General features: G+C 33.5%; 1 protein-coding gene across 1 annotated transcript in view; it reads left to right on the forward strand.

The window, feature by feature from the left end:
* Positions 1–9051, forward strand: part of LOC101894428 (hemicentin-2) — a 211386-nt gene extending 202335 nt beyond the window's left edge. The window contains exon 7 of the mRNA XM_059118334.1: positions 8216–9051. Coding sequence (XP_058974317.1) covers positions 8216–8331 — 116 coding nt within the window. The 3' untranslated portion in view covers positions 8332–9051. The remainder of the gene's footprint in view (positions 1–8215) is intronic.
* Positions 9052–14151: the final 5100 nt, after the last annotated feature.

Consider the following 14151-nt stretch of genomic DNA (forward strand, 5'->3'; position numbering starts at 1 on the left):
TGCTGTTTGTAAGACCATTTTGTTTTTCTCTCTTCCAAAAAGAGGAATTTTAATGGTTCACATTGAAATTTGGTTTTGAGGATGCATTCATCTGAAAAAGGTAGGGTTTAAGAACTAGGGATTTAATGACCTTTTCTTCAGAGCATGTACTGTAAAGCCCCTTTTCCAGAAAAGAGGTTTTTTATGTATTTAAAAATGCTTTCTTCCTTATAAAAAGAACAGTTTTATGAAGCCCTTACTTCAGATGTAGGTTGATGATCACCTTTCTTTAAGAAGAATTTTATGGACTCCGTTTTGCAGGAATTATTTTTTTTCCTTAAAGTTTTCCAAGAATTTATATGGTTGATACGGTTATATTTTTGCTATCATATCTCGCAGATGGAGTGTTTCACAACCCTTACTTGCTTGAAAGGTTGAATTTTATTATGTCCTCAAAGGTCTTTCCTAGAAGAGGGTACACTTACGGGAATTATTTAAAAAAGTATGTTTTCAAAGACTCTTTTATTTCATTATTAAAAATAGAGCTTTAGTGTATTTTCTATTGTTGGTGAGTTTAAGATCTATTCCAGAAGTGAGAATAAGATTCTAATCTCATATAATCTTATTTCTAGAAAATTTTGCTATAAGGTCCAGTTTTAATATTATTTCCAGATAGACCTGAAAACTACAAAAAACTAGGTTCCCAATATCGTTAGAATCCCACTCTGCTGGCCCGCTGAGAATAGTTTCATTCGATCTCAACTGGCTCCTCCAGTAAACTGCCTATGTAATACAGGGTTGCCCATATTCTACGGACCCATCTGGCAACTCCATAACTTTTGACAGAGATTTCACATCGCTTAATGACATACCGCGTTTGAAGCGTCAGTCCAAGCAGATTTTTACCATGAACTAATACACGCCGCACCAGCGCTCTGAAATAGTCAATTGTGTCAATTGAAGTCAATTGTGCTTTTGAAACATTAAAAAAATGTGAGAAGTGCGCCTTCTAAGAACACCATTAAGCGTTTATACGAACAATTTTCGACTGGTAAGGCTATTTCTAATCCGAAGAGGCCATATAAAAGTCGACCAAGGCGATCGGCCGAGAATATCGCTGCCGTACGAGCCAATGTTGAGAGGTCCCCAAGAACATCCCAAAAACGCCGTTCTCAGCAGCACATTGATTTGCATTTGTTCCCGTACAAAATTCAATTGACGCAAAGAACGTTGCCTGCGAACAAGCCTCGTCGATTGGAATGGGCCCAAAGAGTCATGGGTCCGTCGAATATGGGCAACCCTGTATATGTTGTCGAATTTTATTCCGAATTAATGGTATTCGGCAGTACATTTTTCCAGCATATCGTCATGCATAAGTGTTCCATATGCAATTTTTGACTTTTTTAGATAAATATGTGATTTCTAAGGATTTCGGGTTAGTACTGCTCCACTCTACGGAATATTTTTGGTCTTCTCTCAGAGTATAGCTAGTAATTTTTCATTTCGCTAACAACTAAACATTCACAATTCTCATTTAGTAGTTCGATATAAAAGCTTTGAAGTGCTTCCTTTACAAAACTGGGAAATAGTGGATGGAACACTTTAGCGTGCGATCGACGACGTCACCTCTCCAATAGAATGTGACGCTTCAAGAGGAAATAAAATCAACCAATAATATCATAATGCAAAATTATAGACACAGACTTGAGATTGAATAAAAATTTATATCGATAATTACAAATCAAATAATTTACAAATCAAATGCAACTTCAAAATATTCTATTATTAATTTTTTTCCACAGTCAAAAGCACATATTTTTCCTAAAATAAAAATTGTTTTTTTAATCGTTGTTTCTATATATAAACAAGTAAGCAAAGGCTACAGTCGAGCAAAGCCGACCGTTGAATACCCTACAACACTATAATTAACGATACAGTTTATATAGGCGAGATACTCGAAAAAATTCCACAAGATATTGTGACAATTAATAAAAGAAAACCATCAGGTTTCGTTCTCTAATTTTCAAATAATAGCAACTTAAACTAATTTGCTCATTTCCAATTTATTGGTAGATTTTGCACGTAAATGGTCTTCCTAGATCTGGAACCAATATTTCCCAAAGACCCATAGTCTCTCAGAAGTGGCAAAAGATTAACATTTATTATTGGATTTTGACTAAAATGCATCTATATGTGATACAGACATTTGACTATATTCTTCAACGAAATCAACGTTAACCAAATGGTCGGAAGTGCGTCTTTCCTGTATTTGTGAATTCTCCAAAAAGTCACTGGAATAGACATTTTCGTATTTTGTCTACAAAAGTTGGCAAACTATTTCAGACATTGAATATTTTTGGATGGCCATCCAAAACTGCTTGGCTTTTGCAATGTCCGGTAACCCCCATTCAAATGAGCGTGAGGATCGGGCGATAATTACGACCTGCTGACAATTTTGCAGTTTTTTGGTCCATTTAAACCCCTAAATATATGGCGATCATCTCCAAAAATGAGTAGGCTTCTATTCTGACCCTCATCTTATCCCCATGCAAAATTTCGTAAGGATCGGGCCATAAATGCGATCTGTATATGATATCCTGATATCTCAACTACTTAGTTTTGTTAGCTGTAGAAATATTACCAAATGTTTAATTCAAAATGAAAATATGCCAAAAATATGACAAAATTGAAAAAATATGAGAAAATTTTACAAAATCAATATTTTCATCTTTAGAGAGATATTTTTATGCGATTTTTTTAGACGTTTTATGTTTCCTGCCAAGAGGCCATTCTGAATTAATGAGAACTGTCGAAATCAGATCAGCCGTTCTCGACATATAAGAGATTTTTCAAGCATATCTTCTTTGATAGACATATATATCGCATATATTTTGCTATATATCCGATTTGTTGGATGTTAACATCAATCTAAAGATCAGAGGTAACCTTGTCATGACTTTGTGATTTTGCCGGGATTTAAAATATTCGCGGTTTAATGAAAATTTTTGAATTTTTTCAACAAAAAAGATATGGTCTATTTTACCCGCTAAATATTATCCGATGACCACCCAAATGGGTAGGCTTCTTGCCAGCCCTAAACTCTAGCTACATGCGAAATTCCGCGTCGATTGGTCTATAATTGCGACCTGTAGAGCAAGTGCAAAATCAGGAATTTTTTCAGTTTTTGGTCCATTTCAACCCTTAAATATTATGCGATCATCACCAAAAGAAATAGGGTTCTATTCTGACCCTAGCCCCACCTTCATTTTAAATTTCGTGAAGATCGGACCATAATTGCGACCTGTAGAGTGATTACAAATTAACATGGACAGACGGACAGACGGACAGACGGACAGACGGACGGACGGACATACATAGCTAGATCGACTCAGCTCGGCGAGCTAGGAAGATCCATATATACTTTCCTATGTGGGAAACCAATATTTCGAGGTGTTACATAATTTTTGGCCCAATCAAACTTATAATACCCCCAACACATAGTGTTGTAGGGTATAAAAAGAATGTGTAATGGTCGTGTTGATTGGATAATTTTATGATGAATTTTCAATCAATCAATAAATTCCAATGTAAATTCATATTTTCAATGTAAATTCAATACAAAGTGTGGACAATTCAAATGGAAAATAAAGAGAAAAATTGAGAAAATAAAAAAATATTTTCCATTTTAGTCAAATTAAAAGTGCACTTTAGAGCTATTTACTTTAACAAATATTCAAAGTAAAATAAAAAATAAAAATTTTTAATGTGATATTTTTACATATTGTTTTTTTTTACTCTACATTTACCTATAAATAGCAACATTATTTCAAACTCGTTTCAAACTCTACATTTACCTATAAATAGCAACATTATTTCAAACTCGTTTTTTTTTTCTTCCTTTACAAAGAAACAAAATTTCAAATTACATTCACAAATCTAGTTGTGTTCGAATAAATGAACTGAATACTACTTTAATTAGTTTTAAGCCAATGGTATTTATTTTCCACTCAATAGATTTGCATTCATTCGTTCGTTCGTTCGTCCGTCCGTCCGTCCGTCCGTTCGGTCATTAATTCATCCATCCATCCATCCACCCATCTATTCGTTGGTTCGTCCATTCTTTGCGTTCTTTGCATTGGCCATTCAAAGAAATTACCTGGCCAAAGAAACAAACAATTGAAGCTAATCAGCAAAAGGTTGTTTGTTTGATAGTAGAAAATTAACTAAAAACAACAACAGCAGCAACAACAACAACAACTAATGTTAAAAATGTTTTGAAAATATTTTCGTAATGAAAGCAAATGAAATGAATGTTAAGAGGAATAGAAAAAAAAGAAATAGTTTTTAATTTAATTACAGGGAGATGTTTGATAACGAACTAATATCGTCAAAAAGATTACAGAGTTTTCAAAAAAGAAAAAAAAAAAAAAACTGGAAAAAAATACATGTCGTTTACAAAGGAGCTTTGAGCATTAGATTTGGGATGATAATTCATGGGATCTAAAAAAAAAACAAGTAAAAAAGCCGTAAGTTCGGCCGGGCCGAACTTTGAATACCCTCCACCATATGGCACAAAAATATGCAATTTTCAAAAAAATAAAATCCATTAAACATTTTGTTAAAATTTTAACAAGTAAGCAAAGGATATAGTCGTGCGGGGCCGATTATGTGACACCCTACAACACTACAATATGTTAGAAGCCCCCTCATCCCCAAATCCATTTTGGAAGATTTCGCTTTTGAAATTATGTCACGGAGCACTGCCCAGATATTACCCTTAGCATTTTGACCAGGGATATTTGACCAACATTTACGCACTCCGTCGTGCTGTTAGTTTTTGTGGTCCATTTTACGGCTAAATATAATCCAATGGTCATCCAAAATGCTGGAATTCTTCACTGTGCTTCTGTTTTTTTTCTGCTTTTCTATCTTCTCATGCGTGTCGATTGGCTTCAATTGTGTGATGATGATTTTTTTTCTGTTTTTGCTTCATTAATATTTTGCGATCATCTCCAAAAGCAATTTGGCTATATTCGTCAACGAAATCAGCCAAAAGTTCGCCTTTTGTGTATTTTGGATATCTCCTGTAAGTAATGTTAGTATTTTTTCACACAAAAGTAGTGGTCCATTCTAACCGCTGTCTTAAATTCTAACTTCATGCAAGATTTAGTGTCCTTTGGTTTCTATGTGTGACCTTTATAACGGCTGCAAAATGAGGAACATTTTGAGTTGCTGGTCCATTCCAACTCCTAAATTTATTGTGGACATCTTCGAAAACAATAGGCATAGCCCTTCTGAGCCTAACCCTACCCTTGTCAAAAATATCGTGAGGATCGTATGATAATTGCAATCTGTATATAAATAATAACCCCTTAATATTGTGCGATCATTTCCAAAAGAAATAAGGTTCTATTCTGACCTTAACCCCACCTACATTTTAAATTTCGTGAAGATCGGGCCATAATTGCGACCTGTAGAGTGATTACAAATTAACATGGACGGACAGACGGACGGACGGACATACATAGCTAGATCGACTCAGCTCGGCGAGATAGGAAGATCCATATATACTTTCCTATGTGGGAAATCAATATTTCGTGGTGTTCCATAATTTTTGGCCCAATCAAACTTATAATACCCCAACACAAAGTGTTGTAGGGTATAAAAATGCCGAATGTAGCCGTATATTAGGGTCTATATGACGACTTGGACCTGCATATGCAACTTTTGTGATAAGCCTGCACAGACAATTTTCTGGCAAAGCCTGTAGTAACCATAACGAACTTCAAATGCGAAATTTGAAACAATTCCTGTAAATAATGTCGCTAAAAACATCAAAATACCGAATATCGGGGGGTACCGTTATATGGGGGCTATACAAAGACGTGGACCTGCTCAGACAATTTTCTGTCATAGGCTGTAGTATTCATTACGAACTTCAAATACTAAATTTAAAATAGTTCCGGTGAATAATGTAACTAAAATCATTAATATTCCGAATATCGGGAGGTGCCTTATAAAGGGGCTATACGAAGGTGTGGACCTGCACGGACAATTTTGTGTCATAGGCTGTAGTATCCATTTCGAACTTCAAATACCAAATTTGAAACAATGGCAAATTTCGGGAGGTACCGTTATATGGGGGCTACGAATTGTAGACCTGCACGTATATTTTTTTGCCATAGGCTGTAGTATACATTAAAAACTTCAAATACCAAATTTGAAACATTTGCGGTGAATAATGTCGCTTAAATTACTAAAATACCAAAAATAAGGAGGTACGCTTATATGGGGGCTATACCAAAACGGAAACCTACATGGTCCATTTGCAATACCTAAAGTCCTGCAGACATAATATACATTTGAGTAACATTTTATCAACTTACTTCATTTCGTTCGGAAGCTGAAGTGATTTCCACTAACGGACGGACATCGCTAAATCGACTTAGGATTTAATGCTGATCAAGAATTTGGGTCTGACATGAGTATTTCGAGGTGTTACAAACGGAATGACAAACATAATATACCCTCCATACTAGAGGATATAAAATTGAGATGTGCCAAGTCTGAATGAAATTGGATGTTAATTTCGTGTTTTATGAGCTTCATCGTTACTCAAAATGTTGACCTTTTGTGGGAGAGGTACCAGAAGAAGTGCACCGATATATTCCATCTTCTCACCAGACCTTTGGTGAATAAAAATATTGTGATGTGGGTAATTTGAAAAGAACCGGATGATTATTTTGTATTTTATGTTCGTTTTGGTTATTCAAAATTTTGACCATTTGTGGGGGAAGTACTAGAAGGAATGGTCCGATATATTCTGTCTTCACACCAGACCTTGGGTCAAAAGAAATATTGTGATGTATTTTATAAGTTATAAAATGTGAGGGACATCAATAGATCGATTTCAAATGTCCTGAGACGGATTTGGTCCAAAGAAACCTAGGGTATAAAATCCTTATTTCGATAAGGCACGTTTTGGCCTCTAATCAAATGATATACAGGGTGAAATAAAAAAACTGCAACAAAGTCGAACACCAATAATTGCCTGCGGTTTTTGCGCATCCCCGGCGAAGCGCTTGCTTTAGGTGATCGACACTTTGGTATTTTTTAATACCAACCTTGCTTTCCAAAATACTCCAGACATAATATACCAACGGATTGGTATCCGTAGATTTTGGTGGCTATTGTGCGTTGGAAAGGAAGCGAGGAACCTCAATTTGTAAAAATTCTTAGGTGGCGCGTGCTGAGTGCGATGGTACTGAGTCCTGTTGGAATGTCCAAGGTCTGCGGCCATAATATTTGCATGCCCAAGGCTTTAATACACCCTCCAGAACTTTTTCGCTATAATATTCGACATTTATTCTGATTCCATTTATTTGATTCTGATTCCGATTAAGACGAGCGGAGAGCGACCATCGGCTGTTATGGCGGCCCACACCATCACCATGGCCGGCGCTTGAGTTTTGGTGGCCAACCGAAGATGCACATTTCAGCATAATTTGGTTTGTTTAAAAATTGCCGGACAACGAATTTTTTCTCATCGGAGAAAACCAAATTCGGCGGTTCACCACTTTCGGCCAAGCGAAGCAACTCTTTAGCTCTTTTGAGTATATTTTCTTTCTGTTGCGGTGTAAGTTCTTGCACTTTTTGGAATTTCAATGGCTTTACCCCGAGCTCATTTTTCAATATTTGCCGAATGTAATATTACGATATGCGGCGCGGGGTTCGATTAAGTCGCTTCTTTACTTTTCGAATCATTTCTGCTGATGTTGCTGTTGTCTTCCGTCCACTTTCTTGACGTCGGGCTACGCTGCCAGTATCTTGGTAACAAGTGACTTGGAAGTTGGTTGCAGTTTTTTCATCTCACCCTGGCACTATGGCTGATGTTATAAAAATAATTGGATTAGAAATTTAATGATTTTATGGCTATTATAAATTTATTTAACGTTGCATCATAATCTCATTATCAATATATATCAAAGGCAATACCTAATTAAAAAGAAAAATCGAACATACCACTCATCGGATTATCTAGAGCATCGAAAAACTCGTATTCAATGAAATACTTCTTATGGAATTACTAGGCCATGCATGGCTTAACACTTAACCATGGGCCAGTTTTATGTTATTTATTTAATAATATATTATATATATATAAAAACTTTTCACATGCATTCCCATATTGATAAATATATTTTTTCGCTTCTCTATCCTCTCCGTTATTTTCCAGGTGAATCCTCGGCATCGGCGGTCACTTCATCAGCTCCAGTTACCACAAAAACCTACTCAGCATGTAGTCTGGTATTGATATTCAGTGTTATTATGATTGGTGGTCATCGGACATGACATGCTTAGATAAGGATACTCACATCAGCAACAGCAACAACAACAACACCACAAAATCCATAAACTACACAAATGAAACATCAGAAAACATAAAAAAAATAAATTTATTAAATAATTGCTGCAAAATCAGAAACAAAACCAATCCAAACAAAAACAACAACAGAACAAAATTTATTGAAATAAATTAAAAAAAGAAAAACAAAACTGAAAAATTAAGTAAATAAACAAAATAAATATCTGCCAACACAACCGATGATTAAAATAAATCAAACACTTTAATTAGTACGAAAGTATAATAATAATAATAACGATAATACTGATAAACATTAATTTAATAAAAACCAAATGAGAAAAAAAAACTCGAAAACCAAAATAAATATAATCTAAATAATTTTTAAGTTAACTACATAAATAATAATGTTTTAAATAATATTGAAAAAAATAAAAAACAAATGATGAAAATGAGAAAAAAATGAAAAATCCAACAACAATAAATGACATGAAACTATTGATATAAATATATATATGATATACATAAATAAAATAAATTAATTAATTAAAATAAAAAAGAAAAACATTTTTAAGCAAACCATATTTTTTATTTTCTTTGTTAATTATTTGTTTTCTTTAATTATCGTTAGCAATTTGTTTCATAATTGTTTTCCTTTAGTGGTTATTTATTTCAAAATGCGATAATTTTATATGGGTATCGATATTTTGTACATAACGTCCTTTTTTTTTAAATAATATTGAAAACCATTTCATAATAATATAGAACTAATTTTTGGTAGTCAACTGATTTTCAAAAAATTCAGAGATATTTAAAAAATAATTAAAAATGCTATCAAAAAGAATTTTACACCATTTTTAACTGTAATTCAGAAAAACCAGTTGTATTTCAGAAATTTTAATTTCTTATATTTTATTGAATTGGTCATGTTACATTTGGAATTAAGAAAATTAATTCTAAATTCAGAAATTCGACTTAAATTTCAGATAAACTATTGTTTTATCAGTTGGTTGTTTTTATGCGGATATCGATTATTTGTACATATAATATCTTTAACAACCATTTAATGTATTACTGATAAGAACTAATTTTCGGCAACCAGTTGATCAAAAAAAAATTACAGAAATTAAAAAATTATTCTAAAAATATTTTGAATGCATTCTACACAATTTTCATGCGTAATAAAAAAAACAGTTGTGTTTCGGAAAATAAATTTCAAATTCAGATATTTCAAATAATTCATTTGAAATCTATATAACATATTTAAAACTCAAAAAATATTGAAATTGTAATTAAGATTTCTATTTTTATACCCTCAGCCATATGGCTAAAGAGTGTATATATCATTTGATTATACCGTCGGCCAGCCAGACAGACGGCTGGCTGGTGCGCATCACAACTCTCGAAGGAAGTATCCGATTTGATCCAAACTTGGTACATCGTCCACCCCACACAAAATGTCAAAATTTTTAAAGAAAATAATTTATTGCACAGAAAGAGAAAGGATAATCCCATTTTGCTCGAACTTTGCGAATCCTAATATTTCATCAGTCCAATCCAAACTTGGTACATCGTAATATTTTTGTCAAACTTAGATCGAGTTCGGAGATGGGCAATATCGGTCTACCCCACACAAAATGTCAAAATTTTTAAAGAAAATAATTTATTGCACAGAAAGAGAAAGGATAATCCGATTTTGCTCGAATTTTGCGAATCCTAATATTTCATCAGTGCTAGGTCAAGTGCGAAAATGGACAATATCGGTCCACTCCATCAGGGACCTCCCCCCTACAAAGGGTCAAAATTTTCAATAATTACAACTCTTATAAAATGTGATGTAAGAGTCCGAGTAAATTTCACACATCCCAATAATTTTAGTAGCACAAGGTCTGGTGTGAAAATGGAATGTATCGTCCACTCCTTCTGGTACCTCCCCCAAAAAAGGTCCAAATTTTAAAAAAATATATATAAAATATATTTTTATTGGCACAAAAGAGAAACGATTACCCGATTCTGCTCAAACTTTGAAAATCCTAATACTTGCGTCAGTGCTAGGTCAGGTGCTAAAATGGACAGTACCGGTCGACTCCATCAAGTACCTCCCCCACAAAGGGTCACAATTTATATTTATTTTCTCATAACTTGTGGAAATAGTCAAAGGGGTTAAAGTATTATGTCTTTGTGATTTTTTTTTCCTTTGTGACATGGAGATGGAAGTTACTTTTGGGGATCTTCATAGAATCACTTTCTGAGTCGATTTATGTATGTCTCTCCGTCCGTCTGTCTGTCCATGTATTTTTGTGAAAAAAATTCAGGTTGCATTTGTCATCCGATTGAGATGAAATTTTCCAAACAATATTTGTTTGGCCCAAGGACGAACCCTGTTCGTAAAGTTTCGATATACAGCTTCATCCGATTTTACGGTTATTGTTCGCCATATATGTAATATCAGCCCAAACTATATAGATTTTGTCATATTCAACTGAACTTTACCATTTGGTGAAACTCGGTCCGGTATACCTATTGTTCCAATAAATATTTTTTAATAAACCTTATCGAAGTCATATCATGACTATACAGCAATGAGGTACAAAGGCTCCGTCAAATTTGTTAAAAATCGATTAGGAGTTGGATACAGTTCCTTAATTGTGACTTTCTTAAGGTTCATAGTTGTTATGATCTACTTCATATAAATTCCCAATATGAACTTTTTTGTTACGTTAGCTCTACTAAATACGCATAGTGGTGTAGGGTATAATATAGTCGGCCCCGCCCTTTTTGATCTTTCCTTGCTGGTCTTAAACATAGTTTTGGAAATAGTTATTTCCATTGCAGAAGGGATAGAAGAGTCCGAAGGCTAACATTTTGCACAGATGTTTATTTTTCCAGTAGACAGGTTAAGTTCGTAAATGGGCTATGTAGGTCCACGTTTTCATATAGCCACCATGTAACGGTACCTCCCGATATTCGGTATTTTGATGATTTTAGCGACATTATTCAGCGGAATTGTTTCAAATTCGGTATATGAAGTTCGAAATGGATACTACAGCATATGACAGGAGATTATCTGCGCAGATTCACGTCTTCGTATAGCCCCATATAACTGTACCACCGATATTCGGTATTTAGATGATTTTAGCGACATTATTCACCGGAATTGTTTCAAATCTGGTATTTGAAGCTCGTAATGGATACTACAGCCTAAGACAGAAAATCGGTCATGTAGGTCCCTATATTCGATGTTTTGGTGATTTTAGCGTCATTATTCACCGGCATTTTTTCAAATTACGCACTTAGAGTTCGTAATGGAAACTACAGTCTGTGACAGAAAATTGTCTATGCAGGTCCAGGTCTTCGTATAGGCCCCATATACCAGTACCTCCCTAAATTCGGTATTTTGACAAGTTTAGGTACAATACTCACCGAAATTGTTTGAAATGTCGTATTTGAAGTTCGTCATGGATGCTACAGCCTATGACAGAAAATTTTCTATGCTGGTCCAGGTCTTCGCACAGCTTCGATATAACGGTACCTTCCTATATACGATATTTTGATGATTTTAGCTAAATTATTCACCGTTTATTTCAAATTCCGAATTAGAATTTGGTAATGACTTATGACAAACAATGCCTGCGTGGGTCCATATCGTACAGACACCAATATAACGGCTATATTCGGTATTTTTAAAATTTTAACAGATTTTTGTAAGGATTTTATTTCCAATTTTTTTCCAAATAGTGGAGGGCATTCAAAGGTCGGCCCGGTCGAAATAACTGCTTTTTAACTTGTTCATTTTAAAAATTTGTAAATGTTTTGTTTAACATATCTCCCGTTTTTACAATCCCCAGAAGTCAATGTTCCAAAAGACCCCTATGAAACAGTGCAATGTGTTATGAAGTTTACTAAAATGTTAACATGTTCAATGGTTTAAAAATTATACAATTTATTTAACAATAAAATGAAAATTTCCATTATTTTCCAAAGCTCAATGTGTTTGAAACGATTGCATTTAGTTAACCTAGTTTATTTAACAAAAATTCATTGCAAATGAACTGTTGTCGAGAGTTGGTCAAATTTTTAGGATTTTTTAATGCCTTAAGAATATTTTGTTTGAAATACAAAAATCCATGTGAATTTCAGGAATTTTTCATAATTTTTTTGTTTTTAAAAACAAAACTGAAATGGAAGAAAAAAGAAGAAAACACTTTCACACACAACTACAAAAGCCCATCAAAGATTTTCATTTTCAATGTATTTTTAAGAAAGAAAAAAACAAGCAAAATTCTTCTTAATAACCTTAAGAACAGTATAAGTAAATCTTTTAACAAAAAAAAAAAAAAAAAAAACAAAAATTCCCTGAAAAGAAAACCCAGAAAAAAACACACACACATACACACACTCTCTGTGCACAGACACATTCAAAATGAGTCTGTAAGTGAGTGTGATAAAAACTATAATAATATTTATTATAATCTAGGAGTAAATTTAAATTTAAATACAAACTAACACATTTTTCAGATAACAAAACGACATAACTACATACATACAAAAAACCCTACATACACACATCCACACACACATTCCGAACAATAAAAATAACAAACATCACAACTAAATTGAAATTAGTAATTGAATTTCTACTTACTGTACATATAAATATAGAAAACAAAAGAAACAAGATTTAGAAATAAACCAAACAAAAACAACAACAACAACAACTGAGCAAAAATTCGAAATGGAAAAATTAACAAAAATAAATGCAACTAAAAATTTAATATAAATTTGAAAAATAAATAAAATGAAAACCAAGAACAACAAAAGAGAATAACAAAAAATCCCAACAAAAACAAAACCAAGAAATGACTATATATGTAATGTGTATTTACGTAAATATAATAGATATATTATACATATGCATACATACATTCACATATACATATATAAATATATATTTAAAAATGGAATAATACTGATAATTTGACTAAAAAAATAAAAATAATAATAATAAAAATTAAAATAAAAATACAACCAAAATAGTTATAATTAAAAATAACAAGAAAAACACATTCCGATGGCATTTTTATTTGTTTTTGTAATAATGCGGACGGGTGGGGGTGTGTGTAAGTATTACAGATTTTCTATTGGAGATTTTCGAATCAAAAAATATATTTTGAAAACAGAGATAAATTAGTATTTAATTAAGTGTGTGTGTCTATTAAGTATCGAACTATTGGGTTGGATGCAGATTAGCATTGGCTATATTGCACATGGGCTTCATTGAAAAGGGACCGCTTCAGATAACAAACAAGTAAAAAAATATTAAGTTCGGCCAGGTCGAACTTTTAATACCCTCCACTCCAGGGTAAAGGAAACATTTCTTGGGAAAATGTGGCGAAAATCTTCAAAATACGGATTATCGGGAGGTACCGCTATATGGGTTTATACAAAAACGTGGACCTACACATACAATTTTTCGCCAAGGGAGCTATAGCCCATTAGGATCCAAAAATACCAATTTTTAGACAATGCGCGAAGGAATGTTGCAGAAAGCATCAAAATACCGAATATCGGGAGGTACCGTTATATGGGTGCTATACCAAAACGTGACATTCAGGTCTTATGTCCACAAAAAAATGTCTCCAGCACTCCTATAGAAAATAGAAGACCTTCAGGTCTCCTATAGACAATAGAAGACTTTTATAGGTATCGTAGAGACAAAGAGACTTTTTATTGGTCTCCTTTGGGAAACAGAGGACCTCCTACTGGTCTTCTATTGAAGAATAAAGACCTTCAGGTCTCCTATAGACAAT

The sequence above is a fragment of the Musca domestica genome, unplaced genomic scaffold (genome assembly GCF_030504385.1).
Source record: "Musca domestica strain aabys unplaced genomic scaffold, Musca_domestica.polishedcontigs.V.1.1 12, whole genome shotgun sequence".
NCBI lineage: Eukaryota > Metazoa > Arthropoda > Insecta > Diptera > Muscidae > Musca > Musca domestica.